Source organism: Panthera leo, chromosome C1 (genome assembly GCF_018350215.1).
Source record: "Panthera leo isolate Ple1 chromosome C1, P.leo_Ple1_pat1.1, whole genome shotgun sequence".
In the NCBI taxonomy this organism is placed as follows: domain Eukaryota; kingdom Metazoa; phylum Chordata; class Mammalia; order Carnivora; family Felidae; genus Panthera; species Panthera leo.
Window position 1 is genome coordinate 186,560,269 of NC_056686.1, and position 26,210 is coordinate 186,586,478.

At 37.3% G+C, this 26,210-nt stretch overlaps 1 protein-coding gene across 2 annotated transcripts; it reads right to left on the reverse strand.

Moving 5' to 3' along the window:
• Positions 1-4,021: 4,021 nt before the first annotated feature.
• Positions 4,022-26,142, reverse strand: TMEM237 (transmembrane protein 237). 2 transcript variants are annotated; one of them, XM_042949725.1, is made up of 13 exons: positions 25,800-26,142; positions 23,515-23,546; positions 22,885-22,895; positions 21,897-21,953; positions 20,802-20,942; positions 13,344-13,464; positions 12,446-12,603; positions 10,190-10,313; positions 9,702-9,893; positions 8,225-8,298; positions 7,473-7,566; positions 6,528-6,649; positions 4,022-4,545 (listed from the first exon to the last, which is right to left on the reverse strand). In XM_042949725.1, the coding sequence occupies exons 1-13, from the start codon at positions 25,836-25,838 to the stop codon at positions 4,478-4,480; spliced, it is 1,233 nt and encodes a 410-aa protein (XP_042805659.1). In that variant the 5' UTR covers positions 25,839-26,142; the 3' UTR covers positions 4,022-4,477. The 2 variants fall into 2 exon arrangements, with proteins under 2 accessions (XP_042805659.1, XP_042805660.1); XM_042949726.1 differs by lacking the exon at positions 25,800-26,142 and adding an exon at positions 25,023-25,076.
• Between the last annotated feature and the right edge of the window lie 68 nt (positions 26,143-26,210).

A 26,210-nucleotide genomic window follows, 5' to 3' on the forward strand; every position in this document is an offset into this window, starting at 1 on the left:
AGCTATTTCAACAAGATGTGCTATGTAAACAAATGTTCTTATTTTCGGAGGATTCACGTTTACATATTCTGGTGAAGTGACATGATGTTAGCAACTTTCAAAAGATTTAGCAAGAAAACAAGGGTGTATAAAGAAAGATAAAACAAATGAGCAAATGTGGCAAAATTTTAACAACTATTAAACCTAGGTTGATCTACATTACAGTTGCTACAATTATCCTGGTCTTTCAACATTTTTACATTTGATAGTTTCCAAATAAAAAGCTCTCAGAGTTCACTCATTCATATGGTCTTTTCCTTGTCCCCCATCTTTACCGGTAGAAATCCAGCCATCCTGTAAAGGACATGCCCACACGCGACCTTACCCACAATACTTTCCTAGATTCTTTAACTCCTATGCCTACCTATGACTTTTGACTAGATAATGAGCCTCTAGAAAGCAGGTACTAGGTTTTGTTCATTTTCTCATTTTTTTGTCCTTTCACAATTCTAGCAATTTGATTGAAATCACATCATCTATCACAAGCCAAGCTTTATGTTTCATAATAGATTACAGATGGTGTATATAGGCCAGAGGTCCCAAGTGCTGGCTAGTCTACTAGCTATATCACAATCACCTGGGGAATCTTTTTCTAAAAAGACCTACTGAATCTCAGACCTACTGAATCTGAATCTCTGGAGATGGGCCTAGAAGGCTATGTTTTGTTCTGCTCATGGGGAGTGGGGAGAGGCCACTCCAATTACTGAATGTATTGCACCCCAAAAAGCAACAAAAGCCTCATTGGGGATCTTGCCTATTGACACCTCAGAAACTCCACTAAGCCACTCTACCCACACTCGATACAGGGTGAAAAGTGAGAAAAAAGATGACTTTGAGCCAATTATGGAGACATATTAGCAGTGAACTTCCTCAAAGTTTCCCAATCATCATGGCCAAAGGTTTTTTGATAGGCTTGTACAGGTCCACCAGCTGCTCAGGAAATATGTACTTGCTAGGGTGATTGGGAAATTTGAAGTCTGGGTCATACTTCCCAGACCTGAGGAATTTAAAGGCAACTATGCCCTTGCCAGTTACACTACTACCCACCTAGCCAGCTTTCTGAGTTGCATTCCATAGCTGCTCTGGGGTGTCTTTATTCTCTAGGATGTTAGGAGCAAAACTCCCTTCAACCTGGTATTAACTTTCTGTTGCTGCCATAACAAACTACCACAAATTTAGCAGATTAAATAACACACATTTGCTATCTTAACATTCTGTATGTCAGAAGTCTGACATGCGTCTCACTGGGCTAAAATTAAGGTGTCAGCAGGGTTTAATTCCTTCATGGAAGTTCTAGGGGAAGATCTGTTTTGTTGCTCATTGGGATCTTAACAAAATTCAGTTCCTTAAAGATGTAGGACTGAGCCCACATACATTTACTGGCAGGCTGTCAACCAAGGACCATTCTCAGCTACTAGAGATCACCCATATTCCTTGGCTTGTAGCCCCTTCCTCCTTCAAAATGAGCAACATAACTCTCTGCCCTTCTTCCATTGTCATCTCACTCTCTGACCACATAAAGGAAAAATTCTCTGCTTTTAAGGACTCATGTGATTACACTGGGCCCAACCAGATACTCCAGGACAATTTCCCCATTTCAGGGTTAAACGACCTTAATCACATCTGCAAAATCCCTTTTGCCAATATAATGTTCCAGGATCATGAGATGAACATCTTTGGGGAATATTATCCAGCCTACCACAACCCCCTACACTGGTTTTCTCATATTTCCTTGATGGCATTTGTTCAGGTGTGGTAAGTTTTAGAGCTAATGAACGACTTCCCTGAAGTTTGCTGACAGGGCGGATCACGAACTTCTGCACCACCAGCCTGTTGCCAGCATAACCATCCCTGATCACAGCAAAAGCTGGAACTGGCAGGATGACTTCAGAATTGCCAGCAGACTCACAATTCTGTGTCAGCACAGGGAATCCCCTTTTCAGCAGCTCCAGTCTCCCAGGCAAGATATTTCTAATATGGTGCTCGCACCAAATTTAGACCTATTCTTAGAGCCATCCACCCCTAGTCAATTGGTCAGTCCTCTTCCCTTCCACAACATTCAGTTGCTTGCTAATCAGGCAGGCCCAACAGCTTTATTGATGTGCTTGATAGCCTTTGAGATATAGCATCCCATGGAGAGTCTGTCTTGTTATTGTCTTAAGCTCTAGGGTCTCATACCAGTTGAGACACCAATGAATATGGCTCTGAAGAGACCTTTTTCCATGCAGGGCACATCTCAAGAATGGGATTTCCTCAAGAGCCAGAGATGTCTCTGACAGAGAGCTTGAGAAAAGGTGTGGTGACTTCTCCTCCTATTTCTTGTTGCACAAAAAAAGAGGCAGAGCAAAGGGCAGTGTAGAGGTCAACTGAGATCGCTCAATAAGCTCACAGGTCTCTCATTTATTTCCCTGAATTCTTGTTCCACTCAGCTTCTCTTTTGCTATATGTTTTTTGAAGCTCCCTAAATTATTCTGATGTGCAGCCAGATATGGGAAAACTGATATGGGTTTTTAAGGGGAAAAAAAACTTTTATGGTTATAAAACTTTTTTTATTGAAGTATAATTAATATACGGTATTATATTAGTTTCAGGTGTACAACAAAAAGATTCAACAATTCTATACATTACTCAGTGCTTACCACTGTAAGTATGGTTATCCTCTGTCACCATTTTTACAATTTTATTGACTGTATTCCCTATGCTGTACTTCTTATCCCTGTGACTTATTTTGTAACTGGAAGTTTGCACCTCTTAATCCCCTTCATCTGTTTTACCCATCCTCCCACCCACCTCCCCAGTTTGTTCTCTGTATTTGAGTCTTCTTTTTTTTGTATTTGTTGTTTCTCAAATTCCACACACAAGTGAAATCATATGGTATTTGTCTTTCTCTGACTTATTTCACTTAGCATTATACCCTCTAGGTCCATCCATGTTTCTACAAATGCCAAGATTTCATTCTTTTTTATGGCTGAGTAATATTCAATTCCATGTTTATACCACAACTTCTTTATCCTTTCATCGATGGATAGACACTTGGGTTGCTTCCCTATCTTGGCTATTGTAAACAATGCTGCAATAAACACAAGGGGTGCATATATCTTTTTGAATTAGTGTTTTTGTTTTCTTTGGGCAAATACACAGTAGTGGAATTACTGGATCATATGGTAGTTCTATTTTTAATTTTTTGAGGAACCTCCATACTGTTTTCCACAGTGGCCACACCAATTTGCATTCCCACCAACAGCGCACAAGTGTTTCTTTTTCTCCACATCCTCCCCAATGCTCATTATCACTGGTCTCTTTGAATCTAGCCATTCTCACAGATGTAAGGTGATTTTTCTTTTCTTTTTTTTTTAGAGAGTGATGTTTATTTTTTTAATGTTTTTATTTATTTGTGAGAGAGAGGCAGAGTGTGAGTGGGGGAGGAGCAGAGAGAGAGGGAGACACAGAATCTGAGGCAGGCTCCAGGCTCTGAGCTGTCATCACAGAGTCCGACGTGGGGCTCGAACTCACGAGCCGCGAGATCATGGCCTGAGCCAAAGTCGGACGCTCAACAAGTAAGGTGATTTTTCATTTGTGGTTTTGATTTGCATTTCCCTGATGATTAATTATGTTGACCAGCTTTTCATGTATCTGTTAGCCATGTGTATGTTTTTGTTGGCAAAATGTCAATTCAGGTCCATTTTTTAAATAGATTATTTGTTTTTTGGTGTTGAGTTGTAGAAGTTCTTTACATATTTTGGATATTAACCCCTTATCAAATATATCAAATATTTGCAAATATCTTCTCCCATTTAGTAGGTTGTCTTTCATTTTGTTGATGGTTTCCTTTGCTATGCAAAAGCTCTTTATTTTGGTGTTGTTCCAATATGAAACTTTTCAAACAGAAGAGGTACATTTTATTAGTCATGAAGGAAAGCATCTTTCAAGTTAAATTACAGTATACTTATTACATGATATATAATCACAACCACCAAGCCAGTTTCAAAAAAGACAAATTTCATATTTTATTCAGTAAGGAGACATTAAAAATACATAAAGGCCTTTTGACCCCTTCTTCCCTACTCCCTAAATTTTATGTTTAAACCTGATATATATTTTGTAACACTAATGTTTTTTTCTATATTAGAGCTTTTCAAGGTAATGATTATAAATGCAACTAACTTGAGAGAACAGGAAATAAACACATTCACCTGCTGTTTTCTAGCTCATTACCTCCTTTGTCATTAAGATGATAATGCTAAAGAGATTAATGTTTGGGTATGAATTGGAGATACAATTTTTACATTTTCCATAATCTTGAGAAAATTTTCAGTACTATATAATCAAAAAATCAATTCCAAATACACCTGCACACATCTTATAAAAATACATTTAAAAACAAGAATAGGAAAAATTCTAAATACTGGGTCATTATTATTCTGAAGGTGAGCTGGCATCATGAAGAAGCTTTGAGTCCTTTATCTTTTTCAGGATATTCTTCCACATCAGAGGAGAACATCAACTCTGGGAGAGAAAATCAACAGATCTTACTCAAAATGGTTTCCCAGTACCTCAAAAAGAGGTTTACAGATTCTCAAAATATTGACATATTTAATACATATAAAGAAAACTCTCAAGTACAAATAAGAATTTTTAATAATGAAATCTGATTTAAAAGGTGAGTGAGGAGCACATGAGTGGTTCAGTTAAGCATCCGACTTTTTTTTTAAGTTTATTTATTTATTCTGAGAGAGAGAGAGAGAGAGAGAGAGAGAGAGAAAGAGAGAGAGAGAACAGAGGAAGGGCAGAGAGAGAGGGAGAGAGAGAATTCCAAGCAGGCTCCATACTGTCAGCACAGAGCCTGCTTGGAATTCTCCCTTTATCTCTCTCTGCTCCTCCCCTGCTCATGCTGCTCTCTCTCTTTCAAAATAAATAAATAAACTTTTAAAAAATAAATAAAAGGCAAGTAAATGACAAATGTACAAATAGTGCATTTTAAAATGTTTAAATTTTAAATGTACTGTAAACCACTGAAAAATAAAACATATATAATGGAGACAATAATGCTTACCAGAAAATTTAAGTCACTTAGAGAACCTGGGATTATTAAACAGCTAAAATGTCTAATTCTGTAGTGACCATGATAACCTACAATGGAGGGGCAGATGAAGAGCAAGGACTTGGGACTGACACGAGGCGTGTGCCCGTTTATCTTAAATGTCTTATCCCATTTAATCACCATAACAACCCAATAAGCAAGTTATTATCATCCTCATTTTATATTTACACTTTTTATCCACATAGAAATAAAAATGTTTTTATGAGTCACACGGCCCTAAAAGAGAGCAGGATCCCAGAAATCTGCACAAAGCCAGCTCGATCCAGCTTCAATCCCAATCATAGTGTGGAATGTTATTAGTTGACATTTCTACATGTAAACTGTTACTTAGCATATAGGTGTCTAATTTATCAAAATATCAAGACATAAAGAAAAAGAAGACCTTAGGAATTTAGTAAAATAAAGTCCTCCAATATAAATATTACATGAAAAATTCCTTGAATGACAAAACTATGCTGAGTGAAAATAGGAAATAGCAAAATACATAAAGCCTCAGACAACTTGTAAATATACTTCAAATACTCCAAAAGAAACAAAGCAACAGAATATTCAGTGAAGAAACATGAGAATTATGATGCAAAAGGTACATTTGTGAATAAGAATATACCAGATTTAGTTTTTACAAATGGAAATATTGGAAAGATTCTCATTTCTTAGACTTCTGAGGTTATAATTAGTTGATCAAATCACAAAGGCTCAGGATATTTAACCAATCAAGAATAAATAACCAAAGTCCAGAAAATATCAAAGAGATTCAAGGGTGAAACTCGGGAACATCTGCTAAAGAAATACAAGTTACACTAGAAATACTAAGCAGTTCCTAAAGCAGTTCTCAAGGGCTATCAGTTTGCTAATATGATTCCCCTTCTCCAGATGTTCCAAAAAGGGTCTGGGGACAATAGATTAGTAAATCTCACTTTCCACCAAGCACACTAAAGCTAGGATTACTACATATTTCATTAGACAATGAAGGGTTAAGAATTTGTGCCAGGTAGAGGAGGTAAGAATGAATATGTCTGATAAAAGCTACATAGATGAAGCATGATTTATTTCAAGTTAAGAGATACTTTGATCAGAAGGAGATCAAAAGAAATGAAGAGCAAAGACTCTCTATAAAATACTTGAAGGGTTCCAAGAGAAGAATTACCTCCTAAATATAAATATGTACATGGGCCACAGAAGACTTTCACTGAGTACTCTAGGGCTCCAACTCTCTTAGACTCTCACTGCTTCTCCTGGCATTGTTTCACCACTTTACTGTTACTCTTCTTTCATTATTTTACTTTAAACACAGCTTTGTTATCAGATTATAAGCTATATTCAATAAAAGAAAATTTATAAAGTCAAAAGATTTCATGATATTCTTATACTATTTCTTCTTTAATACCTTCACTAAGATCCATGCCTGGCCTGTAAGACAAAAAAAGCCATGATAGTCCAACCAGAAGGGCCACCACCAGATTCACTACAATCCATGGCTGGAGAACCTGTTCCTCAACTCCTGCTGCCCTAAAGACACACAAACACTCATTAGAAATATCTTCATTTAGGTTCATATATCCAAATATATCTCTTTAAGGAACTTTAAAAAAATTAGTTCTCACCTAGAGAAACAACAAGCATGAAATAAGTATACAACATATAATTTCCCTATAAAATACACCATATATATATAAAAATACACACACACACACACACACACACACACACACACACACGCACACACCATGAGAATAAAGGTTCAAAGGTTACTGAACTCTATCGCCAAACAAATTTTCTAGGTTTCCCTTCCATCTACTGTGGTGCTACTCATGTCCTTAGCTACTCTCACAAAAAAGACTGCCCCTCTCAGTTTTGTGAACTTGACTCTCAACTCACCTGTCAGCTTCATGACTGGCCACTGATCTGTGGAGGCTGGTTCTCCCTAGATTGTTCTCTTTCTAGCATTGCTTTTCTAGCAGCATTTCTGACTGCATCCCAGCTACCCACTCCCATCACTATTCTGGAGTATTAGGCCCCTGACTGGGGGCAAAGGTACAAGGCTTCTCCAGTTCATGGTCTATGACTGATCTTACAACCGTAACTTAATAGATTTAAAACAGACTTATAAAAAGAGTACATTTTATTAAAAATGCAATCCAATAGCAATCGTTATCCATTAACCAAGGTAATAGGTATTTTCTTACCATAATTTTGGAAACAAAAACAGGGCCTTCATTATTATTTTTAAATGAAAACACGTAAGAGAGTAGAAGGATAAGAACAGTACCATTACTCCGGTTGTTGCTGTTATTTTACATCAACAATTGCTAATGCTATTGTGAGTTCTTACCAGAGGCTACCATTAACAGACGAAGGTGTGTAAAGGTGAATTCTGTCACTTGTCATTTGCTGACTCAGAGATAATATAAGAGCAGTAAAGTACACTGAGAAAAAGACAAATGAAATTACTAATGTATTTTTAACAACCCAGTTTATTTTGAATTTATAGATTACTTTAAGGTCAAAACTCTATACTTTGGGGAATGATGACATAAAAGAAATTCATTTGATCAATTTCAATAGGCTGGCTAACCTTATTTTAATTTTCAAGAATATAGATGCAGAAGGGTATTTTGAGATGCTCATTATTTCATCATTAGAAATTATAAGAACCTAAAGGTCTCTTAAGAAATTAAATTACTTACTCAAGGTCTTAAAACTAGTTTTATTAATACTCTCATAATTTAGAACAAAATGTATTCCAAATTATCAAAAAGATATAAAATAGTATTTGTTACTGAAATGCCATGCCAGCTGAATCTGTTTAATATCAAGTAGAAAATACAAAACTGAAACATTACAAAATATAAGACAAATCAAGCTTTTAAAAGCTATCTAGATCAACCTGTACTGGAAAACAATTCTATCAAAATTATGCCTATCATATTTTTTTAATTGCAAATTCCACTGGACATCTATAAGTAATGTTTATAAGTAGCAATAACATAAAATCTTTCTAAAAGTAAAATTAAACTTTTCTTGGTTCAAAATTACAGTGTAATTCAAGTATTACACAATTATCAAATTAAACTATTTACTCACAGAAAGATGCTAAAGCTGTAGGATCCAGAGCAAGAAAATTTCGGATTGCTACTGATGTTTTAGCAAAGTCGATCCTAGAAAATACAAAATCCGCTTGTCACAGTGCATTTGTAAACCTCTCACAAAACTGTACTCTCTTGACTATCATTTTTTTCCTTCTCTATTCTAGTGCTACCACATACATTGTCTATTATTAAGCTTTAAGTGGCTACAGTTTATATAAACACACATGAAAGAATATCTTATTTACAAAAGCCACATAAAACACTTAACTAGATTAATATTTAGTCAATATTCTTTTGGAGTTAAGACATTCTTAACAAATTAAACATGAACTGCAAAATTTCATTAGATTCTACCTCTTTGTATTACCCATATCATTAGGCTTTAAGTTGTTGTTTTTCTTAAAGGGTTGAATTGTGTTCTCAAAGACATGTTGAACTTCTAGCCCCTTCCCCCTTTTCCTGTGAACATGACCTTATTTGGAAATAGGGTCTTTACAGATGTAACCAAGTTAATATGAGGCCATTAGAATGGGCCCTAATTCAATACAACTGGCGTCCTTAGAAGGAGAGAAGGGAAGACCATCACGTGACAAAAAAAGCAGAAGTTGGAGTGATGTGCCTACAAACCAAGGAACTCCAAGGATTGCCAGTAACCACTGGAAGCTAAGGAAAGACGTGGAAGAGACTCTTGATCCAGCCCTCCAGAAAGGAACCAACCTGGCCAACACCTTGATTTCAGAATTCTAGCCTCCCAAACTGAGACGGAATAAATCCCTGTTGCTTTAAGCCACCCAGTCTGTAATACAATTGACCCTTGAATAACACAGGGTTGAACCACATAGGTCCGATTACATGCAGATTTTTTTCAATAAATATAGTGCAGTACTGTAAATGTATTTTCCTTATGAGTTTCTTAATAACTTTTGTTTTTCCTGGCTTAATTTTTTACAAGAATACAGTATGTAATACATATAACATACAAAATATGTGGTAATCAACTATTTATGTTATTGGTGAGGCTTCTGGTCAACAGTAGGTTATTAGTTAAGTTCTCTGAGGGAGTCAAGACTTATATATCAATTTTTGACTTGCAAGGGGTCAGCACACCCAACCCCTGAGATTTTCAAGGGTCAACTGTACTTTGTTACAGGAAACCTAGGAAACTCACACAATACCCAGAGTCTCACCTATACCTGATTCAGATGATTTGGAAGATGATATTTGGAACTGTTTTCATTGACTATATTTGGAAGAAATTTTAAATTCAGAGTTGATGCTGGAATGGGTTTAGATTTGGGAGATGCTTTTGTTGAGAGTATTCCCATCCCCACCTGCCCCCCAAAAATGGAAACAGACTGGCTTTTAAAAAAAAAGTCAAAGTAATATTAATTCTCTTTTGAAAACTGTCATAGGGACAATGCTCAACATTTCTGAAGAAAAGTTACAGGGATGTGCAGTCACAATAATCTTACCTGTCAAAAGTTGAAACTGTACTTAGAGCCAAAAGCAAGTAGAGAAGACTCTGGAATGGATATGCTAAGGTCTTATACTGTTGCAGAAGGTTTGAGAGGTTAGAAAGCTGATCTCCTGCCAGAATATATATGAAAACAATATTCCACACAGCACAGCCAGCCAAGAAGCCATGGGAAAAGAGACCAATCATCCTGAATGGAAAAGGGTTTAATTATTACACACGCATTACTAAAGCAAAAAGCTAAAATATTTTTTAAATCTCTTCACATGTAAGAATAAAACTTAACATTTCACAAAACTAAAACCAAGCTTTTTCTTTTTATCACACTGATAGGCAGATGATTTAACTCCAATTAAATATTTTAAAAAATATACCTATTTACTATTTTAAGTTGTCAATTTTGTTCACAGTATAGAACAATCAAGACTTATTTTTAAAAAAATTATGGAATATCTGTTTTAAGAAAAGTCCAACAAAAGCAGTCACCTGAAAGCCCGGTGCACTGAGAGTGCAACATCTCTGGTCGTCCAGGAAAGCTTCACGTCCATTGACACCTCTATATTTTCTGTGGTCTTTATCAACTCTGAACGATCAGCAGCCTGGAATCTCCCTAAGAACACATTACACACTTATCAACAACTAGTAACATTGAACCCTGGCAGGCTGTTTACATTATTTCACACTGTAAGAACCCTCAGACTGAGATTTTGTGGTTTTTCTATCTAAAAACTCTCCCTGATCCAGTCCCGATTTCAGAAGGCTCTTCTCTTTTGGTTGCTTAAATATACTATTTTTTTATCTTTAAGAAAAATAAACAAAGTCCATATATTTCCTTCTCATCCCAAAATAGATGTTAAAGTAACAGTTTTGGAAATCAATTACATTTAATGAAATAATGAACTTTCCACCCAGAACAAAGTCTAGAAACCTTTAACATGACATAATCCAAAATATTCTAATTTTGAGATGTTAGTTTATTAAAGTTCAAATGCCAACACTATAAAGCTAAGTCAATGTTTGAAAACACTTCAAATTTCTTAGGAAAAAATGCCAGTGTGTGTAGCATGGCATTCTGTGATGACAGAGTGGAAAGGGGTTGTTTTATAAACATAAAATTCCTGTGACAAGTATCTGTTCAAGTGTCAGCACCACAACACTGTGTGAGCAGAGCATTATCCTTTTACTGTTGACAAGGCTCCTTCTTGTAGATCTACCAATGCACAAACAGACCTCAGGAAGCAGGAAAGGTTCCATTTCAATTATCTTTGCCAAATCTGGCTGTCAAGTATTTGGGAGGATGAAAGACAGAGGTGCAAGACCTAATTTTCCCTCAGAAAAGACAACTTCTGGGCAGGCAACTGGTGTCTTTTATGGTCAGTTATTCTAGGAGGGAAGTTTCTGTGCTAAGGGAAACAAGAATAAAAATGAGGATTCAGTGACATTGCTTAAAAACAGACTATAAAAAATAGATATTGCTTAAAAGTGAGGATTGAGTGATATTGCTTAAAAACAGAAGTAAATTAAAAACCAACATAGTATACTAGTAAAAGTGCTTGATTAGAATAGTCATATAACCTCAGCTCAAGTCCCAGTTCTGCACTAACCTACATCGAGACCCTGTCTAAGTCAGCCTCTCGGGATCACAAGTCTCTCACTGGCTAAGAACTCCAAAATGCCTCACATGGGATCTTATAGAATACAAATTCTAAAATAATTTACATAAAATCTAAATTATAAATTTTAATACCAATGTTTATTTTTCATTTGAGTTCTTTAAGCAGCATATTCATAGCATATTCATGGATATGTGTGGTCATGATCATGCTTTCCATATGTTTTTCTTAAACACTGCAAATGGAGTTTTATAATCAATGTCAGAAAGAATATGGAGCTACAACACTGTATTTCTTATTTAATATGGTAATACCATCATGTATTTTCTATCATTTATTTGTAAGTATAAAAATCATATCATTATCTGCCCTACCACCAACACCACCATCATTATTGAAAACTGATAAAGTACAACAAAAAATAAAGAAATGGGTGAAAGTGGGTGGGAGATTTTCAAAGTTACCCACAATCCCATAACCCAGAAACAACCAACATTAATATTTTGGCATATTTCCTTCTAGTCTTTTGTCCTATACATTTTTCTACAGTTGAGCTCAAACTACATATGTGTGTGTATGTTTATTTTTCATTAAATCTTTCCACGAATTGGGGCGCCTGTGGCTCTGTCAGTTAAGCATCGGACTTCGGCTCAGGTCATGATCTCGTGGTTCACGAGTTTGTGTCCCACATTGGGCTCTGTGCTGACAGCTCAGAGTCTGGAGCCTGCTTCAGATTCTGTGTCTCCCTCTCTCTCTCTCTGCCCCTCCCCCACTCATGCTCTGTCTCTCTTTGTCTCTCTCTCACTCTCAAAAATAAAAACATTAAAACAATTTTAAATCTTTCCATGAAATTAAAAATTCTCTGTAAACATTATTTTTAATGGTATGGAAGATTTTATTATACAGACACACCATAACTGACTGAAATCATGCCCCTTCCATTTTATATTTATATTGCTTGCAGTTTTTCACTCTCAAGAATAACAATACGATGGTTAGCTTTGTTTATAAATTTTTGTTCATATTTTTACTTCCTTAATTCAGATTTCCAGAAATATAATTCCTAGGCAAAAGGATATCCTTGTATCATTCCTAAAAAGCTCATATTCAAACACAAGGAAGTACTTACGGCTTTTTTCCACAAACACTTTGCCTACAGGCTGGCTAATGCCAGTGGGTACAGTGAATCTAGACTGTTGTTCTGGACTGCTTTGCTCATCAGTAATTATGTCTTCATCTTCTACTCCTAGTTCATTGGCATACTGTAATTCTGCTGGCTGGGTTTTCCTGTAATCAGGAAGAATGTAAGAAAAATGGATTATTACTGTATTTTTACAGACACACATAAGGAGGTACCTGTAAAAGAGCTCTAGACTTGGGAATCGAGAAATTTGGTTTTACTCAAATGGATTATTAACTGTTATGTGCAGCAAGTCACATATATTTATGTGGGCCTCAGTTTTCTCCTCTGGAAAATGAAGTGACTGAACTAGATTTGTAAGGTTCTTTCCAAACTTAAAATGATAGGATTGTATACAAATATTGATCACTATTTATTGGGTAATTTCCAAAAATAAACAATAGTGTTATATAACTTATTTAAAGTATCCCATTCTATTTTATCTGAGACTTAATTTCCTATGCTAAAATACACATTTTTTTTATTGCTGAAATAATCACAATTTGAATTCTATTAACATGAGAAAATATATCACAATAGCCCATTTTATTAATATTACCTTCAAATTTCAGTATGTTTAGTATCTAACTTTTTGCTATTCATATAATATCTTCTATTGATGTTCATCTTTTTTAGAGATAGCTCCTAAATTTTTAATTTAAGTATAGTATTTTACATTTGCAGTTGTTTACTCTTTTCAAATCTATCATTAGGTTGGTTTAACTGATATTTTTGTAATCTTAATTACCGTATTTAATATGACTTAATCCAAACCTACAACTTGAGAGCTCTGAATTAAGTAGCATAGTGTCCCTGAAGAATATTTAGAAGGACACATAATTCTTACTTTGTCTTCCTTCGAGGTTTCTGAATAACCACCTCCTCAGTTGGCTCCATATGAATACCATTTTCATTTCGTAATAAAGATGAATTGGATGCCTTCTTTTGGGCAAAGGAAGTCTCCAATTCTGAAAATAAAGTATATTAAATTTTCAAGTTACTACAACATAGAAAAGTATATTAAATTTTCAAGTTACTACAACACAGAGCCATAGAACATATAATGTGTAAAACTTATAAGACAAGAGAACTTTAAAAATTCTAATTAGAGTAGAACAGATCAATGAAACCAAAAGCTGGTTCTTTGAAAGAATTAACAAAATTGATAAACCACTAGCCAGTTTGATCAAAAGGAAAAAGGAAAGGACCCAAATAAATAAAATCAAGAATGAAAAAGGAGAGATCACAACCAGCACAGCAGAAATAAAAAACAATAATAAGAGAATATTATGAGCAATTATATACCAATAAAATGGGCAATCTAGAAGAAATGGAAAAATTCCTAGAAACATATACACTACCAAAACTGAAACTGGAAGAAATGGAAAATTTGAACAGACCCATAACCAGTAAGGAAATCGAATTAGTAATCAAAAATCTGCCAAAAAACAAGAGTCCAGGGCCAGATGGCTTTCCAGGGGAATTCTACCAAACATGTAAGGAAGAGTTAACACCTATTCTCTTGAAACTGTTCCAAAAAATAGAAATGGAAGGAAAACTTCCAAACTCTTTCTATGAAGCCAGCATTACCTTGATTCCAAAACCAGACAGAGACCCCACTAAAAAGGGGGTGATCATGACCACCAATTTCCTTGATAAACATGGATGCAAAAATCCTCAACAATACATTAGCCAACCAGATCCAACAACATTAAAAAAATTATTCACCACAACCAAGTGGGATTTATACCTGGGATGCAGGGCTGGTTCAATATCCACAAAACAATTAACATGATTTATCACATCAATAAAAGAAAGGGTAAGAACCATATGATCCTCTCAGTAGATGCAGAGAAAGCATTTGACAAAATACAGCATCCTTTCTTGATAAAAACCCTCAATAAATGAGGGATAGAAGGATCATACCTCAAGATCATAAAAGCCATATATGAAAGACCCAAATGCTAATATCATCCTCAGTGGGGAAAAACTGAGAGCTTTCCCCCTAAGGTCAGGAACAAGACAGGGATGTCCACTCTCGCCACTGTTATTCAACATAGTATTGGAAGTCTTAGCCTCTGCAATCAGACAACACAAAGAAATAAAAGGCATACAAATCGGCCAGGAGGAGGTCAAACTTTCACTCTTCACAGATGACATGACACTCTATATGGAAAACCCTAAAGATTCCACCAAAAAACTGCTAGAACTTATCCATGAATTCAGCAAAGTAGCAGGATATAAAATCAATGCACAGAAATCGGTTGCATTCCTATACATCAACAATGAATCGACAGAAAGAGAAATCAAGGAATCGATCCCATTTACAGTTGCACAAAAAACCATAAAATACCTAGGAATAAATCTAGCCAAAGAGGTGAAAAATCTATACACTGAAAACTATAGAAAGCTTATGAAAGAAATTGAAGAAGACACAAAGAAATGGAAAAAGATTCCATGCTCCGGCATAGGAAGAACAAATATTGTTAAAATGTCAATACTACGCAAAGCAATCTAAATATTCAATGCAATCCCTATCAAAATAACACCAGCATTCTTCCCAGAGCTAGAACAAATAATCCTAAAATTTGTATGGAACCAGAAAACACCCTGAATAGCCAAAGCAATCTTGAAAAAGAAAACCAAAGCAGGAGGCATCACAATCCCAGATTTCAAGCTACACTACAAAGCTTTAATCATCAAGACAGTATCGTACTGGCACAAGAACAGACACTCAGATCAATGCAGCAGAACAGAGAACCCAGAAATGGACCCACAAACATATGGCCAACTAATCTTTGTCAAAGCAGGAAAGACTATCCAATGGAATAAAGACAGTCTCTTCAGCAAGTGGTGCTGGGAAAACTGGAGAACGACATGCAGAAGAATGAACCTGGACCACTTTCTTACACCATACACAAAAATAAACTCAAAATGGATGAAAGACCTCAATGGAAGACAGGAAGCCATCAAAATCCTTGAGGAGAAAGCAGGCAAAAACCTCTTTGATCTTGCCCGCAGCAACTTCTTACTCAACACGTCTCCGGAGGCAAGGGAAACAAAAGCAAAAATGAACTACTGGGACCTCAACAAAATAAAAAGTTTCTGCACTGTGAAGGAAACAATTAGCAAAACTAAAAGGCAACCAACAGAATGGGAGAAGATATTTGCAAATGACATATCAGATAAAGGGTTAGCATCCAAAATCTATAAAGAACTTATCAAACTCAAGACCCAAAAAACAAATAATCCAGTGAAGAAATGGGCAAAAGACATGAATAGACACTTCTCCAATGAAAACCTCCAGATGGCCAACCGACACATGAAAAAATGCTCAACATCACTCCTCATCAGGGAAATACAAATCAAAACCACAATGAGATAACACCTTACACCTGTCAGAATGGCTAACATGAACAACTCAGGCAACAACAGATGTTGGCGAGGATGCAGACAAAGAGGATCTCTTTTGCATTGTTGGTGGGAATGCAAGCTGGTGCAGCCACCCTGGAAAACAGTATGGAAGTTCCTCAAAAAACTAAAAATAGAACTACCCTACGAACCAGCAATTGCACTAGTAGGCATTTATCCAAGGGATACAGGTGTGCTGTTTCGAAGGGACACAGGAACCCCAATGTTCATAGCAGCACTATCAACAATAGCCAACGTATGGAAAGAGCCCAAATGTCCATCAATGGATGAATGGATAAAGAAGAAGTGGTATATATCCAATGGATTATTACTCAGCAATCAAAAAGAATGAAATCTTGCCATTTGCAACTACGTGGATGGAACTGGAGGGTATTATGCTAAATATTAGTCAGTCAGAGAAAGATAAAAATCATATGACTTCACTCATATGAGGACTTTAAGAGACAAAACAGATGAACATAAGGGAAGGCAAACAAAAATAATATAAAAACAGGGAGGGGGACAAAACAGATGAGACTCATAAATATGGAGAATAAACAGAGGGTTACTGGAGGGGTTGTGGGAGGGGGGATGGGCTAAATGGGTAAAGGGCACTAAGGAATCTACTGCTGAAATCATTGTTTCACTATATGCTAACTAATTTGGGTATAAATTAAAAAAAATAAAATAAAATAATTCTAATTAGACCAAAATTTTTTCATCATTTTACTAATTTTTAATTTTTATAATGTTATACCTCTAAATGCTCACCAAAAAAACAGAAATTGTAATGCCAAAAATATGGGAAAAATTATGTAATCCAGTACCCAGAGTTTTGGGAGAGCCCCAAGATTACCTACAGATCACATATTCACCCAACGGACCCACAGGACTCAGAAGGCATTACACTCACCAGTCCTTACATTCATAGTTACAATGTATCACAGTGAAATGACATAAAGTAAAATCAGCAAAGGGCAAAGGCACATGGAGTAAAGTCCAGAGGAAACCAGGTATAAGCTGTCAAGAGTCATCTATCAATGGAGTCACACAGCATGCGCTAATTCCTCCAGCAACAAGCTGTGACATGTATGACACTTTCTCTACCAGGAAAGTTCATTGAAACTCAGCACCCAAGGCTTTCATTGGCACCTGATCACATAGGCACTCCCTGCCTAGCACATACCCAAATTCCAGATTCCCAGAAGGAAAGCAGGCGTTCAGCATAAATCATGTTGTGTACACAAATGCATAGCAAACCACCCTTATAATTTAGGGAAACTTTTATTTAAGTGTGGGGAACTGCTTATCATCCATGTTCCAGAGGTTGAAGAGGCAACCTTTCAAGTGGCCTTTCTTTTTCTTTTTTTTAATTATTCTCAAGCTAGTTGTATACAGTGTGGTCTTGGCTTCAGGGTGGATTCCACTGATTCATCGCTTACATATAACACCCAGTGCTCATCCCAACAAGTGCCCTCCTTAATACCCATCACCCATTTTCCCCATCCCCATTAACCCTCAATTTGTTCTCTGTATTTAAGAGTCTCTTATGGTTTCCTCCCTCTCTGTTTTTATCTTATTTTTCCTTCCCTTCCCATATGATCATCTGGTAAGTTTCTCAAATTTCACTTATGAGTGAAATCATACAATATCTCTTTCTCTGACTGACTTATTTCGCTTAGCATAATACACTCTAGTTCCAACCGTGTTGTTGCAAATGGCAAGATTTCTTTCTTTTTCATTGCTGAGTAGTATTCCATTGTATATATATACCACATCTCCTTTATCCATTCATCAGTTGATGAACACTTAGGCTCCATAGTTAATATCATCCTCAATCGGGAAAAATTGAGAGCTTTCCCCTGAGATCAGGAACATGAGAAGAATGTCCATTCTCACCACAGTTGTTCAACATAGTATTAGAAGTCCTAGCCTCAGCAATCAGACAATAAAACAAAATAAAAGGCATCCGAACTGGCAAAGAAGAAATCAACCTTTCACTCTTCACAAATGACATTAAATTCTACATGGAAAACCCAAAAGACTCCACCAAAAAACTGCTAGAGTTAATACAGGAATTGAGCAAAGTTGCAGGATATAAAATCAATGCACAGAAATCGGTCGCATTTCTATACACCAATAATGAAACAACAGAAAGAGATATCAGGGAATCGATCCCATTTACAATGACTTCAAAAACCATTAAATACCTAGGAGTAAATGTAACCAAAGAAGTAAAAGATCTATATGCTGAAAACTATAGAAAGCTTATGAAAGAAACTGAGGAAGATGCAAGTAGGCCTTTCTAACAAGAGCAGTTTCAGGCTTGCTATATTAACTCTTTCCTGAGCACAGGGTATTAAGTTTAAGTAAGTCAATGGAGTCTTCTCATCAGCTAGCTATTCTTCCAATGTGAAAATACTGGCAATGGCTTCCTGGAATATCCCCAAAGCCCCCAGAATTCTATTTTAATAAAACACTTTAGCCCAAACTGGAAATACCAAAGAAGTAAAGCATACCATAATCATCCAGATGAAACAAAATAAAAATCATACAAAATTAAGTACCCAGAAATTTAGAAAGCTGGACTTGCATAGATGAGTACATTCTGGAATGACAGTGACAGGTGCTTTTTTGGCCCAGAACTTAGTTGGGTCCATAACTTTCTAAAAATGGCCAAGTCAGAGGCGCCTGGATGGCTCAGTCAGGTGAGCATCCAACTCTTGACTTCGGCTCAAGTCATGATCACAGCTTCATGGGATTGAGCATCCCGTTCAACTCCATCCTGAGCATGAAGCCAGCTTAAGACTCTCTCTCTATCCCTCTACCCCTCTCCCCTGCTTGCACTCTCTCTCTCTCTCTCTCTAAAAATAATAAATACATACATACATACATACATACATACATAAAATAAAAATGGTCATTTCTGTAAATACATTTTTCATAAATTGTAAAACTAGGTACTGGTATCCATCTTGATTTTCAAATTTGTACCCTAACTAAATTAACTATGGTGGTAGTTTTAATTCAACTATATTTACTGCCAGTAATGAAAGAAATCATAAAACTGTCTGATCGTCATTTCTGTCTCTTTTTCCTTCTTCTGCCCTCTCCCCTTCATAAATACTCACTGTCCCTGGGCACTGCAGCATCCTACTTCAACTTGCCTCTAAAAACTGTGCTCCATACTATGAACTCTTCTAGTTCCTACCCTCTCCTCCTGTAATTCTTCCATCCCATCAGGACCTACTATTTTCTAAGAGGATAAGTAATTGGTCAGGGTAGTTATTTTGTAATAAATTATTCATCAGGGGCCAATGCTAGTAGGAAAGAGCTAATCTCCCAATCCTCATTCCTTCCCTTTGTTTTACTCTAACAAAACCCATTATCTTTCTTCTAATTACTATAAAAGTCATAATGCTCAATATTTGAAAAATTAGTAAAAAATAAATGAAGAAAGACAATAAAAATCATCCCTAATTCCTTCTTCCAAAAAACCTACCTTTGCTATATCTTTCCATTGTTTTTACTATATAGATGCATGCATATACATGTGTTCTGGGTTGAACTGTGTCCCCCAACAAAAGATATGTTCAAGTCCTAATCCCCAGTACCTGTGAATGAGACTCTATTTGGAAATAGGGTCTTTGCAGTTATAATCAAGTTAAGATAAGATCATGCTGAATTAGGATGGGCCTGAAATCTAATGACTGAAATCCTTATACCAGAAAATATGGGAAAATGTGAAAACAAAATGGAGTTATATTGCCACAAGCCAAAGAACATCAAGGATTGCCAATAACCACCATAAGCTAGAAGAGGCAAGGATGGATTCTTTCCTAGAGCCTTTAGAGGGAGGATGGCCCTGCAGGCACCTTGTTTTGGACTTCTATCCTCCAGAACTGTTGGAGAATACATTTCTGTTCATTTAAGTTTCTCCATTTATAATAATTTGTTATGGCAGCCCTGGGAAATTAATACAACATATTTTACAAAAATAGGATCTTTTGATATATACTATTATATGTACGTATGTATATTAATATGTATGTATATTAATGTATATACTATTATATGTATTATATGTATGAGTACAATGACTCAACAGTATATTACTGATGGTTTTCCACGTCACTATTTCACCTTAACAATCCTTTTAATGAGGCCTGGTTTCCATTAAATGGATAAAATATGATTTATTTAGCCAGTATCACTTTGTTAGCTATGGTTATTACCAGTTTCTACTCCTATAAATAATGCTGAAGTTACCATCCTTTAATTATTGTGGCTAGTGGAGTTACTTCTATTTCTAGCAGTTGAGACAGGCTATACTAATTTACGCTCTTAGCAGCAGTATATGAGTGTGCCCCTTCCTCATCAATTTTTATACATATATGTAATATATGTATATGTGTATATATGTTTCATCTAACACTTTTAAATTTTATAATCTGAAAAAAAGCATTGCCAATTTGATATCTGACAGTATTTTGTTTACCTTGTGAATAGCCCCTGGGACATAGCAAGACTCAATAAATGATGACTGTTCTTTCATTGCATTGTTCATAGATTCAGTATTAACTGAATCTATCCTTTCCCCACTCATCTTAAATGTCCATTTTATCACATACTAAATTCTTATACACACCAAAATCTGAACTTTCTGTTTTAATCCCATATTTGTATTCCTTCCCTCATAATATACAGAAATATGAAAAAAGAGACTCTCTAAAGGGTTCTTGACCTAACCTATTAGAGTTACTCCAGTGGTAAAACTTTAAGAAAGAAAAAAGTAAAGGGATACAGGTGAGGAAAAATGGGAACAGAGAAATTTTAAATTATACCCCCAATATAACAACTAGTATCACAACCTAACCTTGGTCTCTTCACATACCAAGAGGTAGCCTCGTCTTCTTCTGCCTCCTTGGAACAGGAGCTTCTTTTGGTTGTTCTGTGGATTCTTTAGCTGGTGGCTCACTGCCCTCAGATGGCTTATGAACAGGAGCCTGAACAAGGCCTTCTGAAGAAGCGCTACCTGCAGACAAGTGGAATGGGAAAAAACAGGATAATTTAACCAAAGATCACTGAGTCTTAAAAAGATGAAAAAAAAATGGAACTAGAATAGTTCCTAAATGATGACTAACTGTCTTTTGTTACATCTTTGCCTATAAGAATTGGTCTTAGCCCACACTTATATCACATTATAAATTAAAATAAATTCAGTAGTTAATACATCAAATCAATACTCAAGGGTTTTTGTTTTTGTTTTTTATTTTATCTCTACATACAGACACAGATATTTTCACATCTTAAGATTCGTAACAGGCAGCAAGTAGAGTGGAGGGACGAGTTAGAGCTGACTGAGGTTTTGAGCCCAAGTGACTGGGAGAATGGGGGATTCCATTAACAGAAATTTGTGAGAAGTAAAAAATTGATTTATGGTTGAAGGTAATGATGAATTCTGAACATGCTGAGTTTAAGTTACTGACAGAACATCCAGGAGTATTAGTGGATAACTAAGACAAAAAGTTCACAAAACTTGCTTATTGTAGAACCTCTAACACATGGCTAATATGGCCTTGACTTCAGACTCTTGCTAATGAAGAGATTCTTTGACTGAAATTAGGGATCCCAGGACATTGTGTCTCTAAATCCAGTATCCTGTTCAAGGGTCTGAAATCAATCACAGCTTAAGACAATTTACGTTGTCTAGGGATAAAAGACCTCAAAGAGTCCAAGAATGCTGTGGAAGTAAGAGTTTAAGTAGTACAATCCTTTATTCCACGAATGCTTCTAGACACTCTTCAGGCTGCCCACTGCCTTGTTCCTCACTATCACCTTCCACTTCCTTAAACTGACTTTGATTCTATCCTCAACACAGCAGTGACTTGGGACTTCTGGGGCTTTGCCTCTACCTCATTGGTGATGTTTGTCATGCCTAAGGTCCTAGAAAGTCTTGTGATCCCACAAAAAAAGAACAACTTCTTACCTAGTGTGTTTTTTGTTCTGGGCTTCTTTTTCTTAGGACGACTAAGGGGAATATCACCTATAAAACACACACACAAAAAACAGAAAAGGCTGCCTAAATTTCAATGCAGAGAGCAGTCAAAAGGAACTTTTAGTAGGGAAGACCTTTCCCTCTCTTCCCTAGGTCCAGCCAACTTCTACACATTAGGGGAAGGAGGCAAGAACTTGACAAAATCAAAGAAAGCTTATAGTATAATGCCAGTAGCTCACTGTTGGTCAGTAATATTAGAAACAGCGACATTAAAAAAAGAAAGAAAGAAACAGTGACGTTTCTAATACTAGAAAAGTGGGCTCACAAAATATTCATCTGATCACCCACGTTTTCCAGCCCCCTTGCACCCAGGTGTGGCCTGAGACTGGGTTGAGCCAATATACTGTGAGAACCGATGTGCCAAAACATTGAAAGAGCTAGTGAGTAACTCTCCAGCTTTCTCTTCCTTTGCTGAAGTATGTTAAGATGGCAGAGCCACAGAATGGAAGTAGCCTGAATCATGACGTCATAGCAAAGAGTGGTGAAAGGCAACTGGCCTGGATTGTTGCCACGGTGTACTTAGAAATATTAACCAGAAATAACCTTGTATGATATTAAGTTAGAGATTTTGAGGTTGGTATAGCATAGCCCAGTCTACCCTGATTAAATGAGACAAAAGACAATGTCATCCCTATTACAAAACTATAAACTAGCCAATGGTCATGTTGTGGGTGACTCCATCCTGGAATGAGTGCTTTCATATTTGTAAGGTAAAGTATCACTCATATAACTAGTGCTATAGATCAACCTTCATTTAAAAAATAGCAGTCATAAGGATATTTTGCTAAAAGGATAAAAGTATATTGCAATATTATAAATTACACCATTCAGATTCAACTTTAAGAAAAACATGAAGGAATCAAATTAACTTTTGAACTCCCAGTTTTAAAAGTTTTACATTAAGGATGAACTAACTCACCTTGAATAGCACTTTACATGACACCGACCAAATTTAATTAGGACAAAGACAAAAAAAAAAAAAGAAACTATTAATTAGAAATCTATTATATTGTTACACTGAAAACTGACTTAAGTCATTGTAAATTTAAAAATAAGCTTTCACAGAGCCAGCTAGTTTATAAACTAGCATATTTTTATAAGTAAAAAAGCTAATAAAACTGTTAACAAAATAACCCCAATATTTTCTGAACTTACATATACATATTACCTACTGTCTATTAATAAAGTGGATTAAGCAGATTAAGAATTCTTATTTTGTCACTGATTAAAACCAGCTTAAACTGAAGAAACTATTCTAGCAACCCAAAGAGGATCAAAAGTCTTATAAACAAGACATTAAAACATTCAGAATGGATCCATTATCTTACCATGTTGACATTCAGGCTTTGAAACAGAACATTTAATTATAACTGTAATCCTAATGATTCAAGAATTGTGTACCTTTAAACTTTTAGGAAGCCTTTTTCTAAAATTTTCAAGAAGTTTTCTCTGAATTATTATAATTTTGCAATTGTACTAGTCAATTTTTTCACTTTATTCATTTTACATTTTTAAAACTCAATAAAAAATAAAACTAACTTATTTTTACCTTGGCACAGGTGGAAGGGCTCGTGGAGGACGCTATGGGGAGAAGAAGAAAACTGCTTGTAAGTAAAAGCCTCAGAACATCTTCATGTACTTCAAATCTTTTGATAACCCTGTTCATCAAATGAAACCCAAGAAGTACTACTGAGAATCAGATGGGCAATTCTAAATTTGTCTTAACAATTTCTAAATTTCATATAAAATTCCTTCCTTCCTACTACTCCTTTCTATCTACATGTCAGGCTGTGTCCTAAGGACTACAGTTACATTAATGAACAAAACAGAGAAATCCCTGCTTTTATGGAACTTTCTTTCTAGTAGTTAAGTATGAGAAGATTACACATATGCACATGCACACACATGCACACACACTCGCACACACACAAAAATGAGGGAGGATGTGGAGTGCTACTTTAGTTAGGGAAAGTCTCTCTGAGATATTTGAGCTGAGACCTGAATAAGAAAGGAGCCAAAGGGGAGCAAACACAAAGGCTTTTAAGAGAAATTACAGTGTTTCAGCTAAAAGAAGGCCAGTAAAGCTGCAGCACAGTTACAAAGGATAGGCAGGGGCCAGATTAATTAATTGGGGTCTTTTTTTTTAAGTTTATTTTTTTGAGAGAGAGAGTGCACACCTGAGTGGGGTCAGGGCAGAGGGAGAGGGAGAGAGAGAATCCCAAGCAAGCTCCCCACTCTCAGCCCAGAACCAACAAGGGGCTTGATCCCACCAAGGGTAAGATCATGATCTGAGCCCAAGTCCAGGGTCTGAGGTTTAACAGACTGAGCCACCCAGGCACTACCATTAGGGTCTTGAACACAAAAGGTGTCCAGATTTTGTTTTAATTTAAACGAGAAGCCAGTGGAGGTTGTATGCCACAGAGTAACACACTTTTTTAAAGAAATCACTCTGGATACAGCATGAGGAATGCATTTTAGGGCAGAAAGAATTACACACACACACACACACACACACACACACACACACACACACCCACACCCGTTATAAATGCCACTTTACATGAATAAGAGAAAGTGTTTGCAGTTCAGAGATTAGAGAAGCATTCTGCGATCTTTCAAAATAAAATACTAACAGAAATACCTCAAAATCAATCTAATGTCCCAACTGTGTCATGCTCCTTGCAGAGGGCATGATTCAAAAGGGTTACATTTTAGACACTCTTAGTTTGTTCTACGATCGTCCCATTTAGCAATCCATTCGTTCAAACGGTGTATTAATACAAATGCTACGAGATTAGGACAAAGTAGGCTGTCTTAATACCATCTGGTAGTTAAAATTACAACTGGAAAAAAACGATAGTCATAAGAAAGCGCTATTGTAAAGATGCTATGGATCGCGTTCTGTCCAAGGATTCAGTTCACACGTTCCACATTTCAAAAGTCCCGCAAAAATGACGTGTCACCCATCCACAAAGCCAACTTTAAGCCCCATAAAAGCAGGACAGCTCGACTGAACACAAAATCCTAATAGCTCAAACATAACTAAGGCTCGCTTACCACCTGCTTCTTTCCCATTCGGTCTAAAACCCTGCTTCCCCGCGGCGCTCAGCCTCCAGGTTCGAAGAGCTCACACCCCGTCCCCTGCTCACTCCCGCCCGGGCAGGCCACGCGCAGGCGCCGTGCGTCATTGGACTGCGCGGCACTGGCTGCTGTGGCTCTCAGCCCTTCTCTGCAAGGTGGGGGCGAGGATAAGCGCGGGGAGCTGGTTGGGCCTTTGCAATCTAGCCTTGCAGAAAAGGGGACGTCGGAGTGGGGGTTGACGTGCCAAGGAAAAGAGACTCCAGCGGGCATAGGACAGCAATCACGGTTCCACCCATGGTTTCCCAAGTGGTTGCAGTGATTTGTTCCTGGGAGGTGGGAAAAGACCATGATTAAGTCTCCGCTAGGAAACTGCGATCTCTTTCCTGGGCAGGTAAATGCCCTCCGGGAGGAATCCGCACGAGAGACCTCGCTGGCACCCCGGGAACACGCAGGGGGCGGGAAGGCAGCGAAGAGAGACGTTGTCATAGCAACATCGGGCGCTCAGGCCACCAGAAACTTCACGCCCTGCTTCTCCCCTGGCTCCAGGAGTTCGGGTCCCGGGGTCGGGGAGAACTTCTATTGCCCGCTCCAGTCTAATCCTGTGAGCACCAAATGGGTGGACGCGCACACATCACTGGCAGTGCTCTCCCTTTGCGATCCCCAGCCCTAGGCATGGCCCCGCCTCAGGGCCAGCTGAAGCGTTAGGACAGCACCCTCCACCGCTGCCACTTCCGTGGCCGAAGAGCCGCTCACCGGTTCGGCCTCCAGGCGGAGCCCCGAGTCCGCCCTCATTGCGCTCTCCCAGCCGGGGTCTCTCAACGCAACGGCCGGCGGCCCGAGCCTGGCCCCCGCGACCGTGCCTCCGGGACCTGCGTCAGGCGGGGGCTTTGCGGTGTCGGGTTAGGCCGCAGCTCTGGGGGCCAGGTCTCTGCCCGCCTTCGCTGTGTCAAGCCCCGCCCACCAAGGCGTCAGAGTTGGGGAGGGGCGCTGTTAGCCCTGTAGTGAGCCTGGTGGAATCACTTTTGTCAAGCAGTGAAGAAATGAATGAATCAAGTAGGCAGTCAAGGGCTGTGAGCAGAGAATAGATACCGCTAAACCCAAAACACTCTGTTGGTACCGAGAACTGATAATCGGCAATGCCAAGATTGCCTAGAAGAGCCAGGC